General features: G+C 33.8%; 1 protein-coding gene across 5 annotated transcripts; it reads left to right on the top strand.

The window, feature by feature from the left end:
- Positions 1-10,083: 10,083 nt before the first annotated feature.
- LOC141693248 (small ubiquitin-related modifier 2-like) lies at positions 10,084-17,186 on the top strand. 5 transcript variants are annotated; one of them, XM_074498272.1, is made up of 7 exons: positions 10,084-10,408; positions 11,272-11,651; positions 13,597-13,632; positions 13,726-13,909; positions 14,231-14,377; positions 16,458-16,607; positions 16,894-17,186. In XM_074498272.1, the coding sequence occupies exons 5-7, from the start codon at positions 14,342-14,344 to the stop codon at positions 16,948-16,950; spliced, it is 243 nt and encodes an 80-aa protein (XP_074354373.1). In that variant the 5' UTR covers positions 10,084-10,408; positions 11,272-11,651; positions 13,597-13,632; positions 13,726-13,909; positions 14,231-14,341; the 3' UTR covers positions 16,951-17,186. The 5 variants fall into 5 exon arrangements, with proteins under 5 accessions (XP_074354373.1, XP_074354375.1, XP_074354372.1 ...); XM_074498274.1 differs by having other exon boundaries at positions 11,399-13,632; XM_074498271.1 differs by lacking the exon at positions 13,597-13,632.
- The last annotated feature ends 469 nt before the right edge of the window (positions 17,187-17,655 follow it).

The raw sequence follows: 17,655 nt of genomic DNA, 5'->3' as shown, positions 1-17,655 counted from the left end.
CACCTCCCCCAACCTCAAGGAAATTCACTCAGAAACATAAACCTAAGCCTAAGCCACAAGCCTCAAAGGATGATTATGTTCACATTTGTGACATAAAAGAATATACAGATATTGAACTCTACCTGGATGAGCTGGAGGAAGTAAGGGGAATAAATGCCTATGGACAGCTACCAGAAAGGCTAGTGTTCAAGTATAAAGCAAGTGTGGAAAGGACTTGGCCTCTTCAAAGAATTCTAAATGAGGGCTATTCTACCTTGATTAGAGTTTACTCAGCTATAAAAAGGGACACTGGTTTTACCAGGACTGCCAAGACTGAGATTCTCAACAAGATTGCCAGCATAAGGAAGACTTGGTGGGAGTCAAATTCCTTGCCTAGAACATTACTCATCCCAGAGCATGGAACTAAAATTCATAAATCACCTCATTGGTTGATGGAGTTCAGAGACAATAAAGGAGTCAGAAGATTTTTCAGACTTGAAGACCAGCTTAAGATTGCCAGTAATGAAACTCTCAAGGACATGCAGTCTAAGTTGGATATTAGTGATAAGATGAAGCTGAATTCTACAGACAACTCCAACTCCAAGTAAAGGAAAATGACAAGAGGCTAGGGAAGAAAACAAGGGAACAAAGGAAAAGAAAATGATTTGCTCAGGCTAAAGGAGCACCCTTGAAAACACTGTAAATCTTCAACTCTATCTCAGTACATACACTTTTGCAGCACTTTTGAATTTCTACTTAGTTTCAACTCATATATTTGTTAAGTGTTTTGTTATCATCAAGTTAACCTTGAATTTATGCCTACAATTCTAGTAGACATAAATAGGGGGAGATTGTTAGGAATATATGTGTATTAGTTTGATGATAAGTTAAATAAAACACTTATGTAGAAAACTAGTGTTTGTAGCCTCAACAGATAAGATCACTTTGGCTATCCGTTGATGGAGTAGCTTTACTTAGAAATAAGTTTAGTATTGTAGCACATTTCAGTCTTTGTAAATGAGTTATAATTCTTAGAAGTTATAGGAAATTATAAGTCATGTTGACTACTAGTGGATATGCAAATAGGAGGGCTAATTGTAAATATTTCATGCCTTATAATTTTGTATAAATGAAGTAGTATCAACTGGTAAATTAAAGGCCTTCAACGGATGAGAAATAAAGCCTCAACGGATGTCTCTAAAGCTTCAACGGATAACATCCATCAACGGATGAGTGCATCAACAGATAAAGCTTCAACTGCTAAAGCATCAACGGATAAGAGCATCAACGGATAAAGCCACCAACGGATGAAAGCTTCAATGGATGCTCAGTTCCATAGCAGTTGATAGTGATAATTCATAAGCTGACAGAGGCACATGGGTTGACGGAGATAATTGGAATGTGGTAGCCTCTTGGAGGAATCAAGAAAAAGCAGCATTTCCATTCTGGTGCAAACAAGAAAGTATTTAAAGATTCACAGATTATCTTAGATTGTATTGGATAGAGAAATGAAGAAGAAACATGTGAAGAACATTTTATAATTGTATTTTATCTTTGTCTTCACATGTAAAACTTGGTGATATATAAACCAAGTTGCAGCTAGTAATTAAGTGTGAATTTTCAAGAGCTGTTTAGAAAAATTTAGAGAGAAAATCATCTAGTTTGTACTAGGAAGCAGCTGTGAACAATTCTTTGTATCACAGATTTTCTGAAATACACATCTCTGCTGGAACCCTTTTTGGGGGCTTCCGCCTTAACAAATCTACCATAAACGTTTTAAAAGCTTACGTGTTCTTTACATTTGTGTTTTGAATATACATCTGTCTGCACTTGCTTAAAGCAATTCTCACACATCTGTCCATTATACACCTAGCCTTTGAAACTGCTCAAAACTTTAAAAAGTTTTGAGATTTACATTCAACCCCCCTTTAGTAAATCTCATTGTTAGTTCCTTGGGAATAACATCAGTAATTTTGATTCAGTTAATATCTCTATGCTTAACATGCTTTACATGCTAGTGACTGATAAACTTTTTAACTTTAGTGATCTTGTCTTAATTGAGTTGGGGTTTAAGTTAGGGGAGTTAAATAAGAGGGGTAAAAATATTTACTATGCTAGATTTTTAATGATGATTGCTAACCACCTATCTGAGAATATTGTGTTTGAGAACCCAACCAACAAATTAGATTGTTGGGTTCAAGAAAGAATAATCATTGCAGATTTGAACAGGGCAAACCATCACAAAGAGGTGTCACTCTTCTATTTTCCTGTTATGGAGGCACCTCGGGTAAGTGAGATAATTTCAATTGTCTCTACTTTTCCAACCTCACAAACTTCTTTGCATTCTAGTGTAGCTATGTCAACTATGTCATTGGCCCAACAGTTGCCTACCCAAGCTGCCAAACCTAAAATTTCAAAAACAAAGACAAAGAAAGCCCCCTCTGGTGTCTCTCAAAAGATGCCAGTTGTAAAATCCACAAAACCTAAAGAGGGGAGTGTGAAGGTGGGTAAGAAAGGTGAGGGACAAGGTGAACATCAAAGAAACCCTAAGGATAAGGTTGGATATGTGAGTGTTTCCCAGCCTAGCCACACTGCAGTTTCTCAACAAACTGCAGTGCTTAATAAGGATATAAGCTCATTACTAGTTGCATCTTCCCAAAAGGATGTGACTATTGAACAAAGCACTCAGCCAAAAGCACAGGCCAAAAGGATAAGGGACACAAGCTCACCCCAAACCTATACTAGAAAGAAGAAACCAAAGACCCTTGGGGATGCACAGGGTTCACACACTGTGCAAACTGGTGCTAAAGACACAGTCACTGTACCTTCTCGAAGTCAGATTGATGTGGCTCCAATAAATGTGGAGTCACAGCCAAAATCTCTAACAATTAAAGCACCTGAAACATCAAATTCTCCCACATACTCTTTGGATGTTGACATGATAAATACATCACTTCCAAATTCTCCATCTTTAACTCTCTTGGAGAAGCCAAAAATCCAAGCAAGTGAGCATCATCTTCTAGATGATTTGTTGGCTCACTTGCCATTTCTTTCTAAGACTGTTGAGACATCCGTGCCTAAATTTTTATTAATCTGCACAGAGTCCACAATAGTCTCCACTCCAAACTCATTTATTTCTACTCTCTCGATGGATATTGTTCATCCGTCGAGTAGTGATTGTATCCCGATGGATGTGCCTATCAGCAGTCATCCGTCGGTTAGCCAAATTACTACCCAAATGGATATCTCTTATCCGTCGACTGTCTCTGCACAACTTCAAATTTCATCAATTATTACAAGTGCAGAAGACTTAGTAGTAGTACAATCACTCCTAGGATTATGGGAATGGAGTGGAATGAGTGAGAGTCTGGGTTGCTCCCAGGAAAAAAAGAGAGGAAAAGAGTGAACAAATGCAATCCATTTCTTCAGGATTAGCAAAAGTGAGTGTGAGAAGTCCCACCTTAGATGGTGAAGGTGAGGGTGTGAGGGTGGGGAGCCAAGGTGAGACCTTGATGCAACAAAAGAGAGATCAAGAGAGAAATACAGGTACATGAGTGATAAGGATGGAAACCATTGCAAGTGAGTCAATGAGTGTTAATGATGCAGAAAGAGAAAGGCTATTTCAGCAAGAATATCAAGCTATTATTGATTCCATTTCCCTGGACGCTGAGACATTTACTCACCCTGTGATAGCTTACCAAACTCTAGCTGTACCGGGCAATGTGGAGGCTGAAAGATTGCAAAACTTGGTGCAGACAACACAACCCTTACAAAGAGCAAAGGATGCAATCACTGCTATGCCTTCCAACATTGGCAGTGATTTGGAACTGGATGAGACTTCTCTTGGGGATGATGGTGGTAATGATGAGGAAGATAGCATGGACATAGGGGGAGATGCAGATAATCCTACCTGAATGCTCACAAAAGAATGCACCTACTCACATCTGTAATCAACACTTTTCAAGCTGATCCATGACACCCAAACAGCCATTCAGGCATCTTCTAATGCTAGCACAAAGCAACTACTCAAAGCACATCTTGAAGCACACCAGTTGCATAAGATTCAAGCCCTCCAACACAGTCAGAGTGTGGATGCCATCAAGCAGAAAAGTTTTGAAGTCAAAAAGGATGTGATAGAAAGGATGGATGCTAGACTTTCTTCAACCACCATGACCGAAATTGCTCACAAACTAAGGAAAAAGGCTGATCTAAACAAGAAAGTTGAGGCCATGGACTCAAGACTATCTGTTGTAGAGAAGTCAATGGCCAAGATACTAAATAATCAAGAAGCTCAGTCTGCATTACTCCAACAACTGGTGGCAGCTCAACTTGATGATAACAAAAAGGGGGAGAAAGGATCAAGTGAGGGGGAGAAACAGCTTAACATTCAAGTCAGTAAAGTAATTGTGCCTACAATTGCTTTCACCAAGCCACCAACAATAAACAGTATTGGTCTAATAAATGAAGCAGCTGAAAAGAAGCAGTTGAGCCCAATCAACTGGGAGAAAATTGATGAGGACATTTAAAAAAAGTTTGGACTAGCAAAGGAGCCAGAAAAATCAGCCATTCATCACTCTCAAGTCAGGAAAATTTCTGTGAATGATATGAGCATGAACTATCTAGAAAGAGGCCAAACATCCTGCATCAAATCTTCAAAGGCAGATCTAATCATAAAGCCAAAGGTTAACTACCCAAAATCTTCACTAAATAATCCTTTGGACACAGTGTATAAGACACCAAAGCCTGATGAGAAGAAACCGCTGTCAAGATCTATTGCATTCTACAAGAATCCAGCTGATTCAGTATTGAAAAGGAGAATTGCCAAAGTTTTCAGAAATGGTAAGGAAATCTGTGTGGTGGCTGGACACCCTCAATTTGTTGAAGCAAAAAGGGAAGAAAAGGCAAGATTAAAGCAAGAAAAGAAGCAAGCAGCTCTAGATGCTAAAAGGCTCAAACAAAAGAAGGAGCAAGTTGTTATCTTGGCCAAGCTGCAAGCTGTGAAACCTACACAACAAGTTCCTGAACAATCATCTGAAACCACTGAATCCAAGGAGTTGAAAATGTAAGGAGAATCAAAGCAGAGAAAAAGGGTTAGATACAAGATTCATGCAAAGAGGAACGTGAACTTTGATGAAAAGAATTTGGAAATCAGTTTCCTAAAAGTCTACATCTGCAACAACTCAAACATCCATGCCCTCTGTGGCACATGAAGAATTCAAGATAGATCCATCCAAGAATTTTCATGGTGAACCTATTATCTCTAAGGATGAACCAGTAGACTGGGAAAGTCTGCCAATTCCTGACTTCAATTTGCTAATCCTTAACAAGCCAAAGAGAACAAAGTCAAGAGCAGTCAAGAAAGTGAAGCCCTCAACTCTCAGATCCAAGTCCCTAACCAAAGCTCAACCCAAAGTCAACAAGGGAGACATCATGTACATCTGTGATATCAAGGAATTTTCTGATCTAAACCTCTATCTAGATGAATTGGAAGAAGTTAGAGGAATTGATGCTTACAGGAATCTACCTGAAAGGTTAGTATTCAAGTACAAGGGAGGAAAAAAGATACAATGGCCACTTCACAAGTTCCTTCAAGAAAGCCAAACTGTGCTGATAAAGGTTTATTCATCCTTCAAGAAGAACTTTGGATTCAATGTGACAGCTAGAAGACTTGTTCTAAAGAAGATTGAAGAATTGAGGAGTATTAGAGCCAAAGATGCACTACCAAAGACTCTAACTATTCCTTACATAGGGAGTAGAGTGCATCTAAGGCCCTACTGGCTGATGGAATTCATGGATGATAATTGAGTTAGAAGATTCTTCAGATTAGAAGACCAATTGAACATCTCTAGCAATGAGACTCTTTTGGAAATGCAAGTAATGCTAAATCTCTCAGAATCTGATGAACTGGAATTCCACAGACAGCTCCAAAATCAGATAGAAGAAAACAACAGAAAGCTTGGAAAGAGATCCAGATCTTCAAGGAAATAGATTAATCTGCTCAGGCTAGAGGAGCACCTTGAAAATGACTGTGAGCAAATTTTTGTACACTTTGTTAATTGAAGCACTTTACAGGTTTTATCTACTTCCTTTTAAATTTGTATTTTTAGGGTGTTTTGTTATCATCAAGTTTCTCTTAATTTATGGCTACAATTCTAGTAGACATAAATTGGGGGAGATTGTTGTGAATATGTTGTGAACTTGATGATTTAATTAACAAAATACCTTAGTAGATTTAACTTAGTGAAAAATGTAGCACTCGACGGATAAGGAATATAGTCCCGACAGATAACTCGTTATAGTCCCGACGGATGATGGTTTATTATCCATCGAGTGAGTAGCTTATGTAATAATAAGTCATGTAGCACATTTCTGCAAACACCTTTGTTTAGATTCTGTAGTAGCATATAAGTCATGTTAACTTTAATTAGATATGCAGAATAGGTTGATTAATTGTACATAGATGATGTCTTGTAATTCTGCATAAATAAAATCAAGTCAAGTGCCAAATAGGTACCCGACGGATGATTATCAAAGCCACCGACGGATGATCAATAAGGCAACCCGACGGATGATCAACAAGGCAACCCGACGGATGATCATGTACCCGACGGATGATCAATTCAAACATCCGTTGACAGTGACAACACAGTCACATGCGTCGAGTGTATGCAAAAGGAATGTGCCAGCCTATTCAACTGGGTTTTTGAGAATAAAGAAGCATTGTCATTTTCATGCTAATATGAAGATATTTAAATATGATGGAATAGAGTAATGAAGTAGCATAGTATTAGACTTGATAGATTTTGTTTTATTATCGTGTCTTATTATTGTGTAATCGTGGTGATATATAAACCAATATTAGCAATTAGAACAACAAAAAGACTAAGCAAGTATTTTCTCAGAGAAACATTTGTAAGTTGTATACTTAGTATTTCTCTGTAAGTTTAGTTGTTCTCATTTGTAAGCAGCTGTGAGCTATTCAAACTTCACAGAGTTCTATTGATATATATATATATATATATATATATATATATATATATATATATATATATATATATATATATATATATATATATATACCTCTGGTGGATACATTCAAATCCACCAGAAAGTTTTAAAGACTTGCGTTTTTATTACTTTGTGTTTTGGTTCATATTTAACTTGTTATTCCGCAATTTGCAAATCAAAACACTGCCATATATATATATATATATATATATATATATATATCTTAAGTTAAAACATTTTATAATTCAGAAAAAGTTTCAAGAATTTCATTCAACCCCCCTTCTGTAATTTTTGTTGCATTGTCAGGAACTAACAAGGAGAATTTATGATTATTCCTCCTGAGTCAGAGCATGTCGCTAAATGTGATTTACCTTCGTTCACGTGGTTTGCAGACTATTGCGTGAGCCCGTAGGGTTTACCAGTGCGCACCCGAAGGGTAGCGGTTGCGGGTTATCTACAATAAAAAAATTCAAAATATTTTTTAAAATCTTAATTAAATACACCTCTATTAGATCATGTAACAAAAATATCAATTTAAAACTTACTAGTGAAAAATACCACTGTAATACGTAGTTCTAAAATATGTATTAATAATATGTATTTTACAAATGGATAACTTGTAAACTTTTCGTGAGATATGTATATAAATCAAATCAAATCAATATTCACTTATCTTATTACATAATTTATAATTATTCAATTTTTTAATATCCGACATATGTCATGTTGGATTTTTTAATATTAGCTCGGTAAAGTTCATGAACTTTATTCTCTTTCAAAAAACAAAATAATAATTTTGTAACATATTTGGATTAATGTGATACACAATTTTATAATACGTATCTTTTGTTTCTTATTTTTCTATTTGTTTAATCACTTTTTTCGTGATACTCATTTCCAAATGTGTGTTAGACTTACCTAGTTTTCAATTAAATATTCATTTTAACTAGAAAAGGCTATTAATATTACTCAAACATAAATATGAATATCTGGCTGTACCGTAAGCGGACATATTAGCAAATTATATAATAAAAATTAACTCCGGGTGTGGTGTAATGTAACTTTTCGTATCGTGTACTCAAATGTCAAATACAAAACCGACTCAGGGTTCGTGTACTTTCGTGTTCGTGTGTCTCCACTCGTGTCGTTCCCGTGCCGTATTTCGTGTAAAATTGAATATTAATATTAATAAACAAATAAATATAAATATTGATTTATAGGTAAAATAAATACAAAATTATATGAAATATATACATTTAAATTATTTATACTTGCAACATGATAAAGTTATTCATTATTTTTAAAGTATTTATTATAATTATACATTATTATATTTATATTTATTTAATTTAGATATTAATATTTATAATAAATATTAAAATTTAATTAAAATATATTTATTTCGTGTATTTCGTGTCGTGTTGCGTACTCAAAGGGTAAAGAAAACTGACATAATATCTCAATAGTGTATCTCGTGCCGTGTCGTGTACTCAAAATATAAGCACATATACTAAACTTCTGTGTCGTGTTTTCACTTTAAAAATTGTCAGGTCAACTTAGGGGTGTACACGGATCGGGTTGGGTGGGTTGGGAGAATTTAGCAACCCAACCCAATTAGTTCGGGTTTTCACAATTTCAAACCAACCCAAACCGTTTAAATTTGTAACCCAAACCAATTTGTATTGTTCGGTTTGGTTCGGTTTGGATCAGTTTGATCGGTTTATTAAATATACAAAATTAATATTAAAAATTATAATAAAACATAAGGTTTCAAAGTTTAAAACACTTGAAAATAGTTCAAAACAATATTACAATCCTCCATATTAAATAGTCTTAAGCATCTAATTTTCGACATCAAAAGTACTCATAATATTGCTTACGCTTTAAATATTGGAATGAATCATAAATGCAAAAAATATAACACTAATCAAACATCTATTGTTGTTACGAAATGAACTATGAACACGAAGGTTATAAAATACATTTAGATTTAGAGATATATGGATCTATGTAAATGGCCTAAATATAATTTTGGATTAACTTATTAGCATGTACATATATATTTTAATCGGGTTGGGTTGGATTGGTTTAAAATTATCGAAAACCATATCCAAACCAATTAAATCGGGTTGACATTTTTTCAACCCAACTATATATCGGGTTGAAAAAAATCGGTTTGGTTCGGCCGAAATAGGGTCGATTCGGTTTGGATTGGTCGGGTTGGTCAAACCGTGTACACCCCTAGGTCAACTCGCAACTACAATGCACCAAAAGGAGATACCATATTCACATTGAGGCTAGTATATTTAGCCAAAAAAATTTTAAAAAATAATTCATTGCAATATTTTCTAAAAAACTGTATTTTTTGGTATCACCAAAAAATTATAAGGGTTTCTTTTAAAAATATACAAGTTGGAGAAAATATTTGCAAAAATACGGATCAATCTCGTATACAATCGTAGTTTTAACCTCATATACAATCTGGATCCGTATTTTTCGAATATTTTTATAAAATGTGGTATTTTTGGTAAATTTCCAAAAAAATCTATACTATAATATAATAACCGGAATGTGGTATAATTTGGTATATCCATATTTTTTGGTTGGTTTGGTTATCCTTCCAATCACGACCGTTGAATCTTCTTAATCAAATGATCAGGACCGTTCGATCTAAATATTAAAAGAATACGGTACTCAGGTTTTCCGGTTTGAATCTCACTAATAACAAACATTTATATTATTAACTCAGGTTCTCCGGTTCGAATCTCACTAATAACAAATATTTATATTATTATTTATGTACTATTAAAGTTATCAGGTTCGAATTTCACTAAACTATAATAATCGATAATTTTGTTCAATTTCTTAATTTATTTATTCTCTTTTTTTAATATCTCTATTAATTACAACCGTTAGATCTTTTAAATCAACTGATCATATAATCGTTTGATTATAGTACTAAAAACATAAATAATAAAAAAATTTAGATTCAAATATCACCATCTACATTCAAAATTAAACATTTATTTAAAACCATTCAATACATATTATTTTAATACAAATAAAAATGTAAGATATTAATAGAGACCAGTAACCGTAATATGTGAAATTGAATGAGCCAGAGTTAGGGTTCCCCCGAGTTGATCGAGTTATGACTGAAGATGTCCGGTCTGAACCGGGAACCACAATGATTGAGCCGATCGTAATGAGGAGAGTCACACAGCCTCTTCCCCCAAGTTGATCCAAATTGACACCCCGAATCTTAACCATATTCGATTACTTATCCGAACGGAGTATAATCCAACCCTATTCGATTTTGGTTATTATCTAAGTTAACTACTGACCGGTCTACGGCAAAACCGTATTTTACAATATACCACCAGACATATTTTCACTTACTGCTGTCTTTTTCGGCGGTATGGTATGTTGCAACAAATCTCAACTCTATTTTGTTTTTGTTATATTTTTTGAATGTTGCTTGTAAGTCTATGCAACTCGAACTAAGGCTTAACTGACATTTGTTATTATTTCTACAATTTGTCTTTTAAAAGCTTTGAGCTCAATGGAGCTATACCTGAACCATAGCAATTGTTCCTCTTTTACAATTATATTCGTGTCTCCATACGACAATGAGGTTTTGCTTTATATAGAATTGATGCATTATATTATCTCCGATATAAATTTTTTACCTATGATCTTAGTGAATTGGATTACCTTGTTTTTTTCTTTCTGAATACCTGTCTTGATACCTGCCTCTTTTAGTTGCATAAAATTCAAATCCAAGTTTTATTTCTTCGGACTTGATTATTATCTTCTGGTCCAGATGATCCTGATCCTGCCACTACTTGTAATGTTTATAGTATTGAGGAAAAGGATCTTAAGGTTATTGAACCTAGATTAAAGAACGAAAATCGCTATTTCGGACCTCTTTTTATTAAAATTAGGAATCCTATGCACGACCCTAAATATTCCCCTATTTTTTTGCTGCAAATCGGAATCTCTTTGTTTTATTCCAATTTGTTTTGTTACTAGCCATTGGTTCAGAATATCTGTTTGGAGTCTTTTGTCCCTCTGACTGGACTTCGCAAATGTTGCCTGTTCTAAATAATATCCCTATTGGTCGTGTGGCTTCTATTCTTGTTTTCAAGGAGCAGAACAACTCATATATTTTAGTATGGTTGACGATATTTTGTCCTTCAATCTAGAAATACATAAATGGATCACACCTCCTCATTATTGTGATATTGGCAGTGATGTTTACGATGTTTAGTATTATGTTGACAGCTCTTCATCTTCCCATCCTCGTACAATCCAGGACAAACCTGTTTCAATAGGCGCTGATATGGCTTTTGGTTTTTGTTACCATCATAACGGCTATTTATTGAAAGGCAATTATGTTTCTGCATCACAGACCATCTCCGGGCGAAGAACCAATGCAAACTAGCTCAGCTCCCGAACAAGCTTTCTTGGAAGTTTTGAGATCTTCCTGCTTTGCCTACATCACTACATGAATAAAGATCGTTGGATGTATCCGACTGCGTTGTTGCTCTGCAGAATGTGGGCGGTAAAGAAGTACTGTGTATTGTAACTACGGCATCAAGCACCTGATGAGAATAACTTCCATATTTGCAACAGAGCCGAGTACTCTTGTTTTGCATTCAAAAGTACTCACTGCTACTTTCATATAAAATTATATAATGATGACATTATATTTCTGCTCCACTTGCACGCTTTGCAAATTTCAAAGCTGTTAATGATGTTTTGTTTACTATAAAGTCTCCAGCATAGTCAATTGACACTCTGGTAAATATTGCTTGCAATTTTTAATTTTAGGGTTTTGCTTGTTGTTAATTAATACCGATCATGTTTCGCTACATTGCTTTCATTGATATCTGTTACAAATGATGTGTTTTTGTTCTAGTCCATCAAAAGAATTATATTTTCAAGATTTTATTAAGGGCATGGATATAGATGAGAGTAAGTGTCATTTGTTGTATTTTCATGCCAATATTATTAATTTTATTAATTTTTCTAAACAGTAACACTTGTTGTTTTGGGTTTCTTTTTGGAATTAGAAGTTATTTGTTGTCTATGTGTTTAATATACCAAGGGATAGTTAATATTAATATTTCTGTTACATTCATGCAATAATTATTTGTTAGGCTTGATTGACCACTTGTACACCTGCACAAATGAACTTGGACTTGCATAGTTGGGACTTGCTGCTAGTATTTTAATACATTCACTTTCCTACTACAGAATCTGGTCTTTCTTGGGCTTCATTGTGACCACTTATTCTCCGTTATACTGTCATGCTACATCACCATTGCTTGACTACATTACCAGATCCCTTTCATCACTATATATCAAATTGTCATGACCTTTACTTTGAAATTGCTAACAATCTTCGGTAGGAAAACATGTCATGTGAAATAAATATTGATTTATGCAAGGATATAAAGATATTTAAACATCAATTGAACCAAATAAATACAAAATATTCTAGAAGCATCTATTTTGAAGTTGGGGAGTTCAAAACATTAGCTAAATGTATCTTTAAAAATATCTCCACTTTATTTTTAACTTGAAGTGGCTTGTCTTCAGCTTTCAATAATTAAGTGTTTACTTGATAGAGGGTTGATTGGTGATAACTGATAAATACAGAGTATCTCTAGATCTAGTAAAATATAAATGTGTGTGGGTTATAGTAGTTAATGTAGTGAGCAATTGGTTAATATGTCTGTGCATTTTGTTTAATGGCGAGAGAAGAATATCGCGTGATCGAAAAGATGTGGAGGTTACGTGGTTTATGGATTGATTATCCGGAGGTATCTATTTCTATTGGCGACACAATAAAATATCTAGTGACCAATACTTTTTTTTATAGTTTATAGTGCATTTTCTTTATTGTAGTAGCTTAGTATTTTAATGCTTTAGTCATGGCTTGTTGGCCTCTATGTCTGAGAGTAATAGCTTTGTCCTGTTGCACGCATTGAAAACCTTCTCAAATCATATAGTGACAAGTACCCTTTGCAGTCTCATTGTAGTCTTGTACTGACATTGTTATCGAAAGAACAAATTGAGTATTAGTATTTAGAAATATATGTAATGAGTAATGACAATGTCCATAAAGTCTTATCAATCAGTTATGAGTATTTTGAATTTTTTTGCACTACTTCGGGATTGAATTCTTGAATTGTGTACTAAACTGTAAAGAATGAGATCGTATCAATTGTATTGTAGATTCATAGTTATTGATGTTTTTGAATATGTGGATTATCATTGGCCTCTTTTACAAATTTTATGCTATCAAAACAGTAGTACTGAGCAGCATTGAGGACCAAACTTTCTACTCGGTTATGTTTAATTGGTGATATTTCAGTTTCTTCGTCTTTATTAATTATCATTGACCACTTCTATCCAATTTTAGAAGACAGTGGTCCCATGTAGCACCGTGACTAGCATTCTTGCCTTTCATATGAGTTCACCTACTTATATTCTACTTCCTACATCGTTAAAGTTTGTGGTCTGTATTTGTTGTCTTTAATTTAAATTTACATGTTTAAGAGTTTTCTTTTGGTTTGCATTTCATCATCCATGAATTTCAAGCACTCAAGCGACTCAAATGCTCGTGTTTTATATATGGTATCAAATCTTTTTATTCCAGAATGTTTACTTAACTTTATGTTTCTTTTTGTTCTAGAATGTTTACTTGACTTGATGTTGTGCCTCGACCAGATTTGGAAAATTCCGAGTGCGCAAACTGGAATTGTCTTTCACACATGGTCGCTGGAATTACAATTGACGGGGTGGATGTGACTCGTTATCGAGCAGCAATGAAAAGCTTCATAAAGCTCAGTTATGGGCTGTGTCTGAGACTGAATTGAGTGTGACCTGTATTTTTTTTGCATTCCACGCAAGTGTAAGACGCGTTATCTCTTTCTTTCATTATATATAACCAGTAGCAACGCAAATTGTAGTTGCGTTCTTTTAAAGGAACACGAGTTTGTTTTATTCTTCTTTAGGCATTTTTATTCTATATTGTGCTCAGAAGAGCCAAAACACTAAAGTATTCGAAAAAGGTGCATTTTTCAATCACAACTGTTGATTTCACCGGATTCTAAAATTTATTCAAATAAAGTTTATTAGTATTTAATGTGTGACATTACCCCACCCACATAAATATCAAAAGTATATATAAACCATTTCACCTCGTAAAAGTTTGTTTTATATTTTTGGTCAGTAAACTTTGGGGCAACATTAAACCCTAGAAGAGAGAAAATCAATTTGGATTGATAAAAATCTGCAACAGCTGGAAGGGAACAGAGGCGTTGGGAAAGCGGAGAAGAAACCCATGGAGAAATTCATTACTCTTACAGTCAAGGGTCAGGTATATATTTTTTCAATTTTTTTTCGGAAAAATTCAATCAATTAATATATTTGCACTGGTTGTGATACACTGATTTGATAAATGTGATTTTATTTACATTTGTTTTAACAATTTCCCCCTAAAATCCAATCTTTTTTTTTGCCAGTAATCGAAAATCGAATCTTTAAGGCACCTACTAAATGAATGTTTGTATGGCATATGTGATTGATTTTTGTAGTTATATCTACACTTGTATCTGCAGACTCTTAATTTTTTGGTGTCAGTTTGTAAGTACAATTTGGTGTTTGTTTTTATAGCAAGTCTTTAAATGTTTCGCTGAAAATCATTTTTTTTTAGTTTCGCTGATTAAAAACTGAATCTTTAAGCTGCCCACTAAATGTATGTTTATGTATCTGTTTACTAGTTGGTTATTATTGATTCTTGTAGTTATATCTACACGTGTTCTTGCAAAATGTTTTTGATTTTGCTGATTTAAGATTTAAATTATAAATTGACCACTGAATATATGTTAAAATATCTATCTACTTGTTTGTTGCAATAGATTTTTGTAGTTGTATTTATACTTGTTTTTCTATAAATAATATTTTGTGTGCGGTGTCAGTTCGTAAGTAAAATTTAGTGTATGCTTTATTGCAGCCATACCACGAGAGAGTTGTTAAATTCAATTTCAATATTTTCTATTTTTGTAGTAAAGATTTGATGAATTGAAACTAAATTGGTTAATAACTTTGATTTGATAATTTTTTTTGGTTTCAATTGTAATAGATACTATGTATTTTTTACCTCGATTTATAATAATTTCTGTTGCTCCTTCATAAGTTATGCAGTCCTGAGGCTATCAATTTATAGAGGTTTTACTGGACTAATACTAACATTGGCATAGTTGATGATCAAGAACCTTGACTTATGTTAATTGTTGTGGATGTATGTTGGTATAATGAGTAAACTTAAAAACTCAACCTGGGATCAGGCGGGACTTTGTTATTTGGACAATTTTTCATTGTTAAGATGATTATTGATCGGCCCGTCCTTTTACAAGTTAAGGGCTGATCGAAGTGTCTCTTTCTGATTGTCTGACTTTTGGACTTCCATTAGTATCTTAAACTTGGATTGTGAATTTTGGAACCAGGATTTTTTAAAAAAAATTGTATTTGCAATTTATATGGAGGCCCTATGTTAAAAGTTGCCACTTAATTTGGTTATGAACTTGTGATGTCATAAGATACTAAGGAGGGATTCTATGAAGTACTGGCTTTGATCTAAAACTTCAGATTTAGTTTACGATAGTAGTACTGATGGGGAGTTTTAATTTTTTAGTTCATATCATCATAGTTCCTTGAAATAGTGCATGGAAAAAGTGTAGCTAGTTATGTACACATGCTATGTGTGAGCATTATCTAGCGACACATAATACTGCTAAAAATTGGAGGCCGATACATGTAGTATGCTATAAATATTATTTGATTTGCTGAATGTTGGATTTTGTCTGTGTCATATTACAAGTATTCATTTTAATTAGTTCAAAATTTGAATGTTTTGAGCTATTCCGTTGAAGGGTTAGAGCTTGTTGGGGGATTTCATTTTGAAGTTGGCATATGGCGTGTTTGTGCACACTTAAATTTTTCAGTTTAACGTTCCTTTTAATTTAAAAAATTCAAGTATCCTTGAGGTTCTTTTTTCAACATATTTTTTGTACATCAAACTCTTTATATTTAAGTGAATTTTTAACTCATATTTTATATGTATGTGTGTAATAATGTGTTTAATACTTTTATTTTATTATTTTAGTCAAAATTTTATCAAATTAATTCACTTCATGTAAAATTAGCCAAACATATTTAGCAAAAAAAAAAATAAAAAAATTAGCCAAACATATACATCCAAATTAAAGTTGAAAAAATCATTTAAAGCGAATAAGTTGCACTGTAAGCTATAAGTTACTTTTTTAAGTTAACCCAAACGGGCTCTTAGTCCAGTTTGAAATAAGTTGCTGTTTTGGTACTTCCATACATTCATATATATTATTTTTATGGGTAACCTTGAGGCTTGAGTTAAAATGAACTGTGTTCTTTGCTTGTAGGATGACAGTGAAGTTTATTTTCAAATTAAACGCAGCTCACAGCTACGTAAGCTCATGATTGCATACTGTGAGAGAAAGTTGGTGGAGATAAATTCTATTAGATTTATATTTGATGGAAAGTGTCTCAGGGAAGAGCAAACTCCAAATGAGGTAATACTTGTCAGTTTTTATTATTGTTTCAGCTATTTGAAAAAGGCTTTTGAGAGTTTTCATATTTTTTTGACCTTTCTGATATTACGTTTTTTGTTAAAAGTTTTTTTGTTACGGATGTCGAAATTTAAATATTTCAAATTTACATTTCGTATACAATGTGCATAATGGTTGAGCATGAATCACTGTATTTTTTAATCATTCAAAATGAATTTCACCATCCGGTCTACCACTTATATTCAGCTACTTACTTGACTGATCAATCTCTCTGTTGAATATTTGATAGCTGGAGATGGAAAATGGCGACTTGATTGACGCAATGACGTATCAAATATCCGGCTAATGACGTATCAAATATCCGGAATCTGATCATTAGGTCAAGAGAATTTATCCTAGTTTTGTCCTGTCACTAAATCAGAATTTTCCTGCACAATTAAGTGAGAAAGAAGGTCCATTCTATTTAAAATTTATCATTTATTGTTTTATTTTGATACTTAAGCTTTCAGATCTCTTTTATAGCTAGTTTTGAGGGTAATACTCTAATTTTCCGTGCAAGTACTATTTTCTGTTTTTACAAATGTTCACTTGAGTGCATTTCCGTCGCTGCTTATATGTCGAGACATTTCATATTTTAATTTATAATGAGATGCCCCCTTCATTGCTAGTTCCATGTTAAGCAATTTGTAGAGTTTTATCTTTTCTGTGTAGCTGAGTAGCCTTATTTAGGGTGGATGTGATCTCTTCTTACTTATAAGAGGGTTATATACTAGGCTATAATGCTAAGAGGGATTCTACTAATTTTATAGTTTCTTTTGATTTGCGTGAATGGTACTATATGTATGATGTTTATTGAACTCACCTGTACAAATTTACAATTTTAAGGACAAGACATACAAGGATTTGTATGACAGGTTGGGGATACATTGGGATGTGGACACTAATACGGAGAACCGTGTTTCACCCCTTCTCTAAACCATTTCAGTTTTCTTTAAAGCTAGTTAAGAATCGATTCTGCAATTTTTGGTGTCTGTGGTCCTCTTCTTAGTCT

This window comes from Apium graveolens, chromosome 10, assembly GCF_009905375.1.
Source record: "Apium graveolens cultivar Ventura chromosome 10, ASM990537v1, whole genome shotgun sequence".
In the NCBI taxonomy this organism is placed as follows: Eukaryota; Viridiplantae; Streptophyta; class Magnoliopsida; order Apiales; family Apiaceae; genus Apium; species Apium graveolens.
This window is presented reverse-complemented; position numbering and strand designations above follow the sequence as displayed.

What these genes read in the sequence shown, in the direction of transcription:
- LOC141693248 (XM_074498274.1), top strand. Translation starts at nt 14,342, where the DNA reads ATGGAGAAATTCATTACTCTTACAGTCAAGGGTCAG. An exon ending in CTCTTACAGTCAAGGGTCAG is followed by an intron (nt 14,378 to 16,457) that starts GTATATATTTTT and finishes CTTTGCTTGTAG; the next exon opens with GATGACAGTGAAGTTTATTT. An exon ending in AAGAGCAAACTCCAAATGAG is followed by an intron (nt 16,608 to 16,893) that starts GTAATACTTGTC and finishes AATATTTGATAG; the next exon opens with CTGGAGATGGAAAATGGCGA.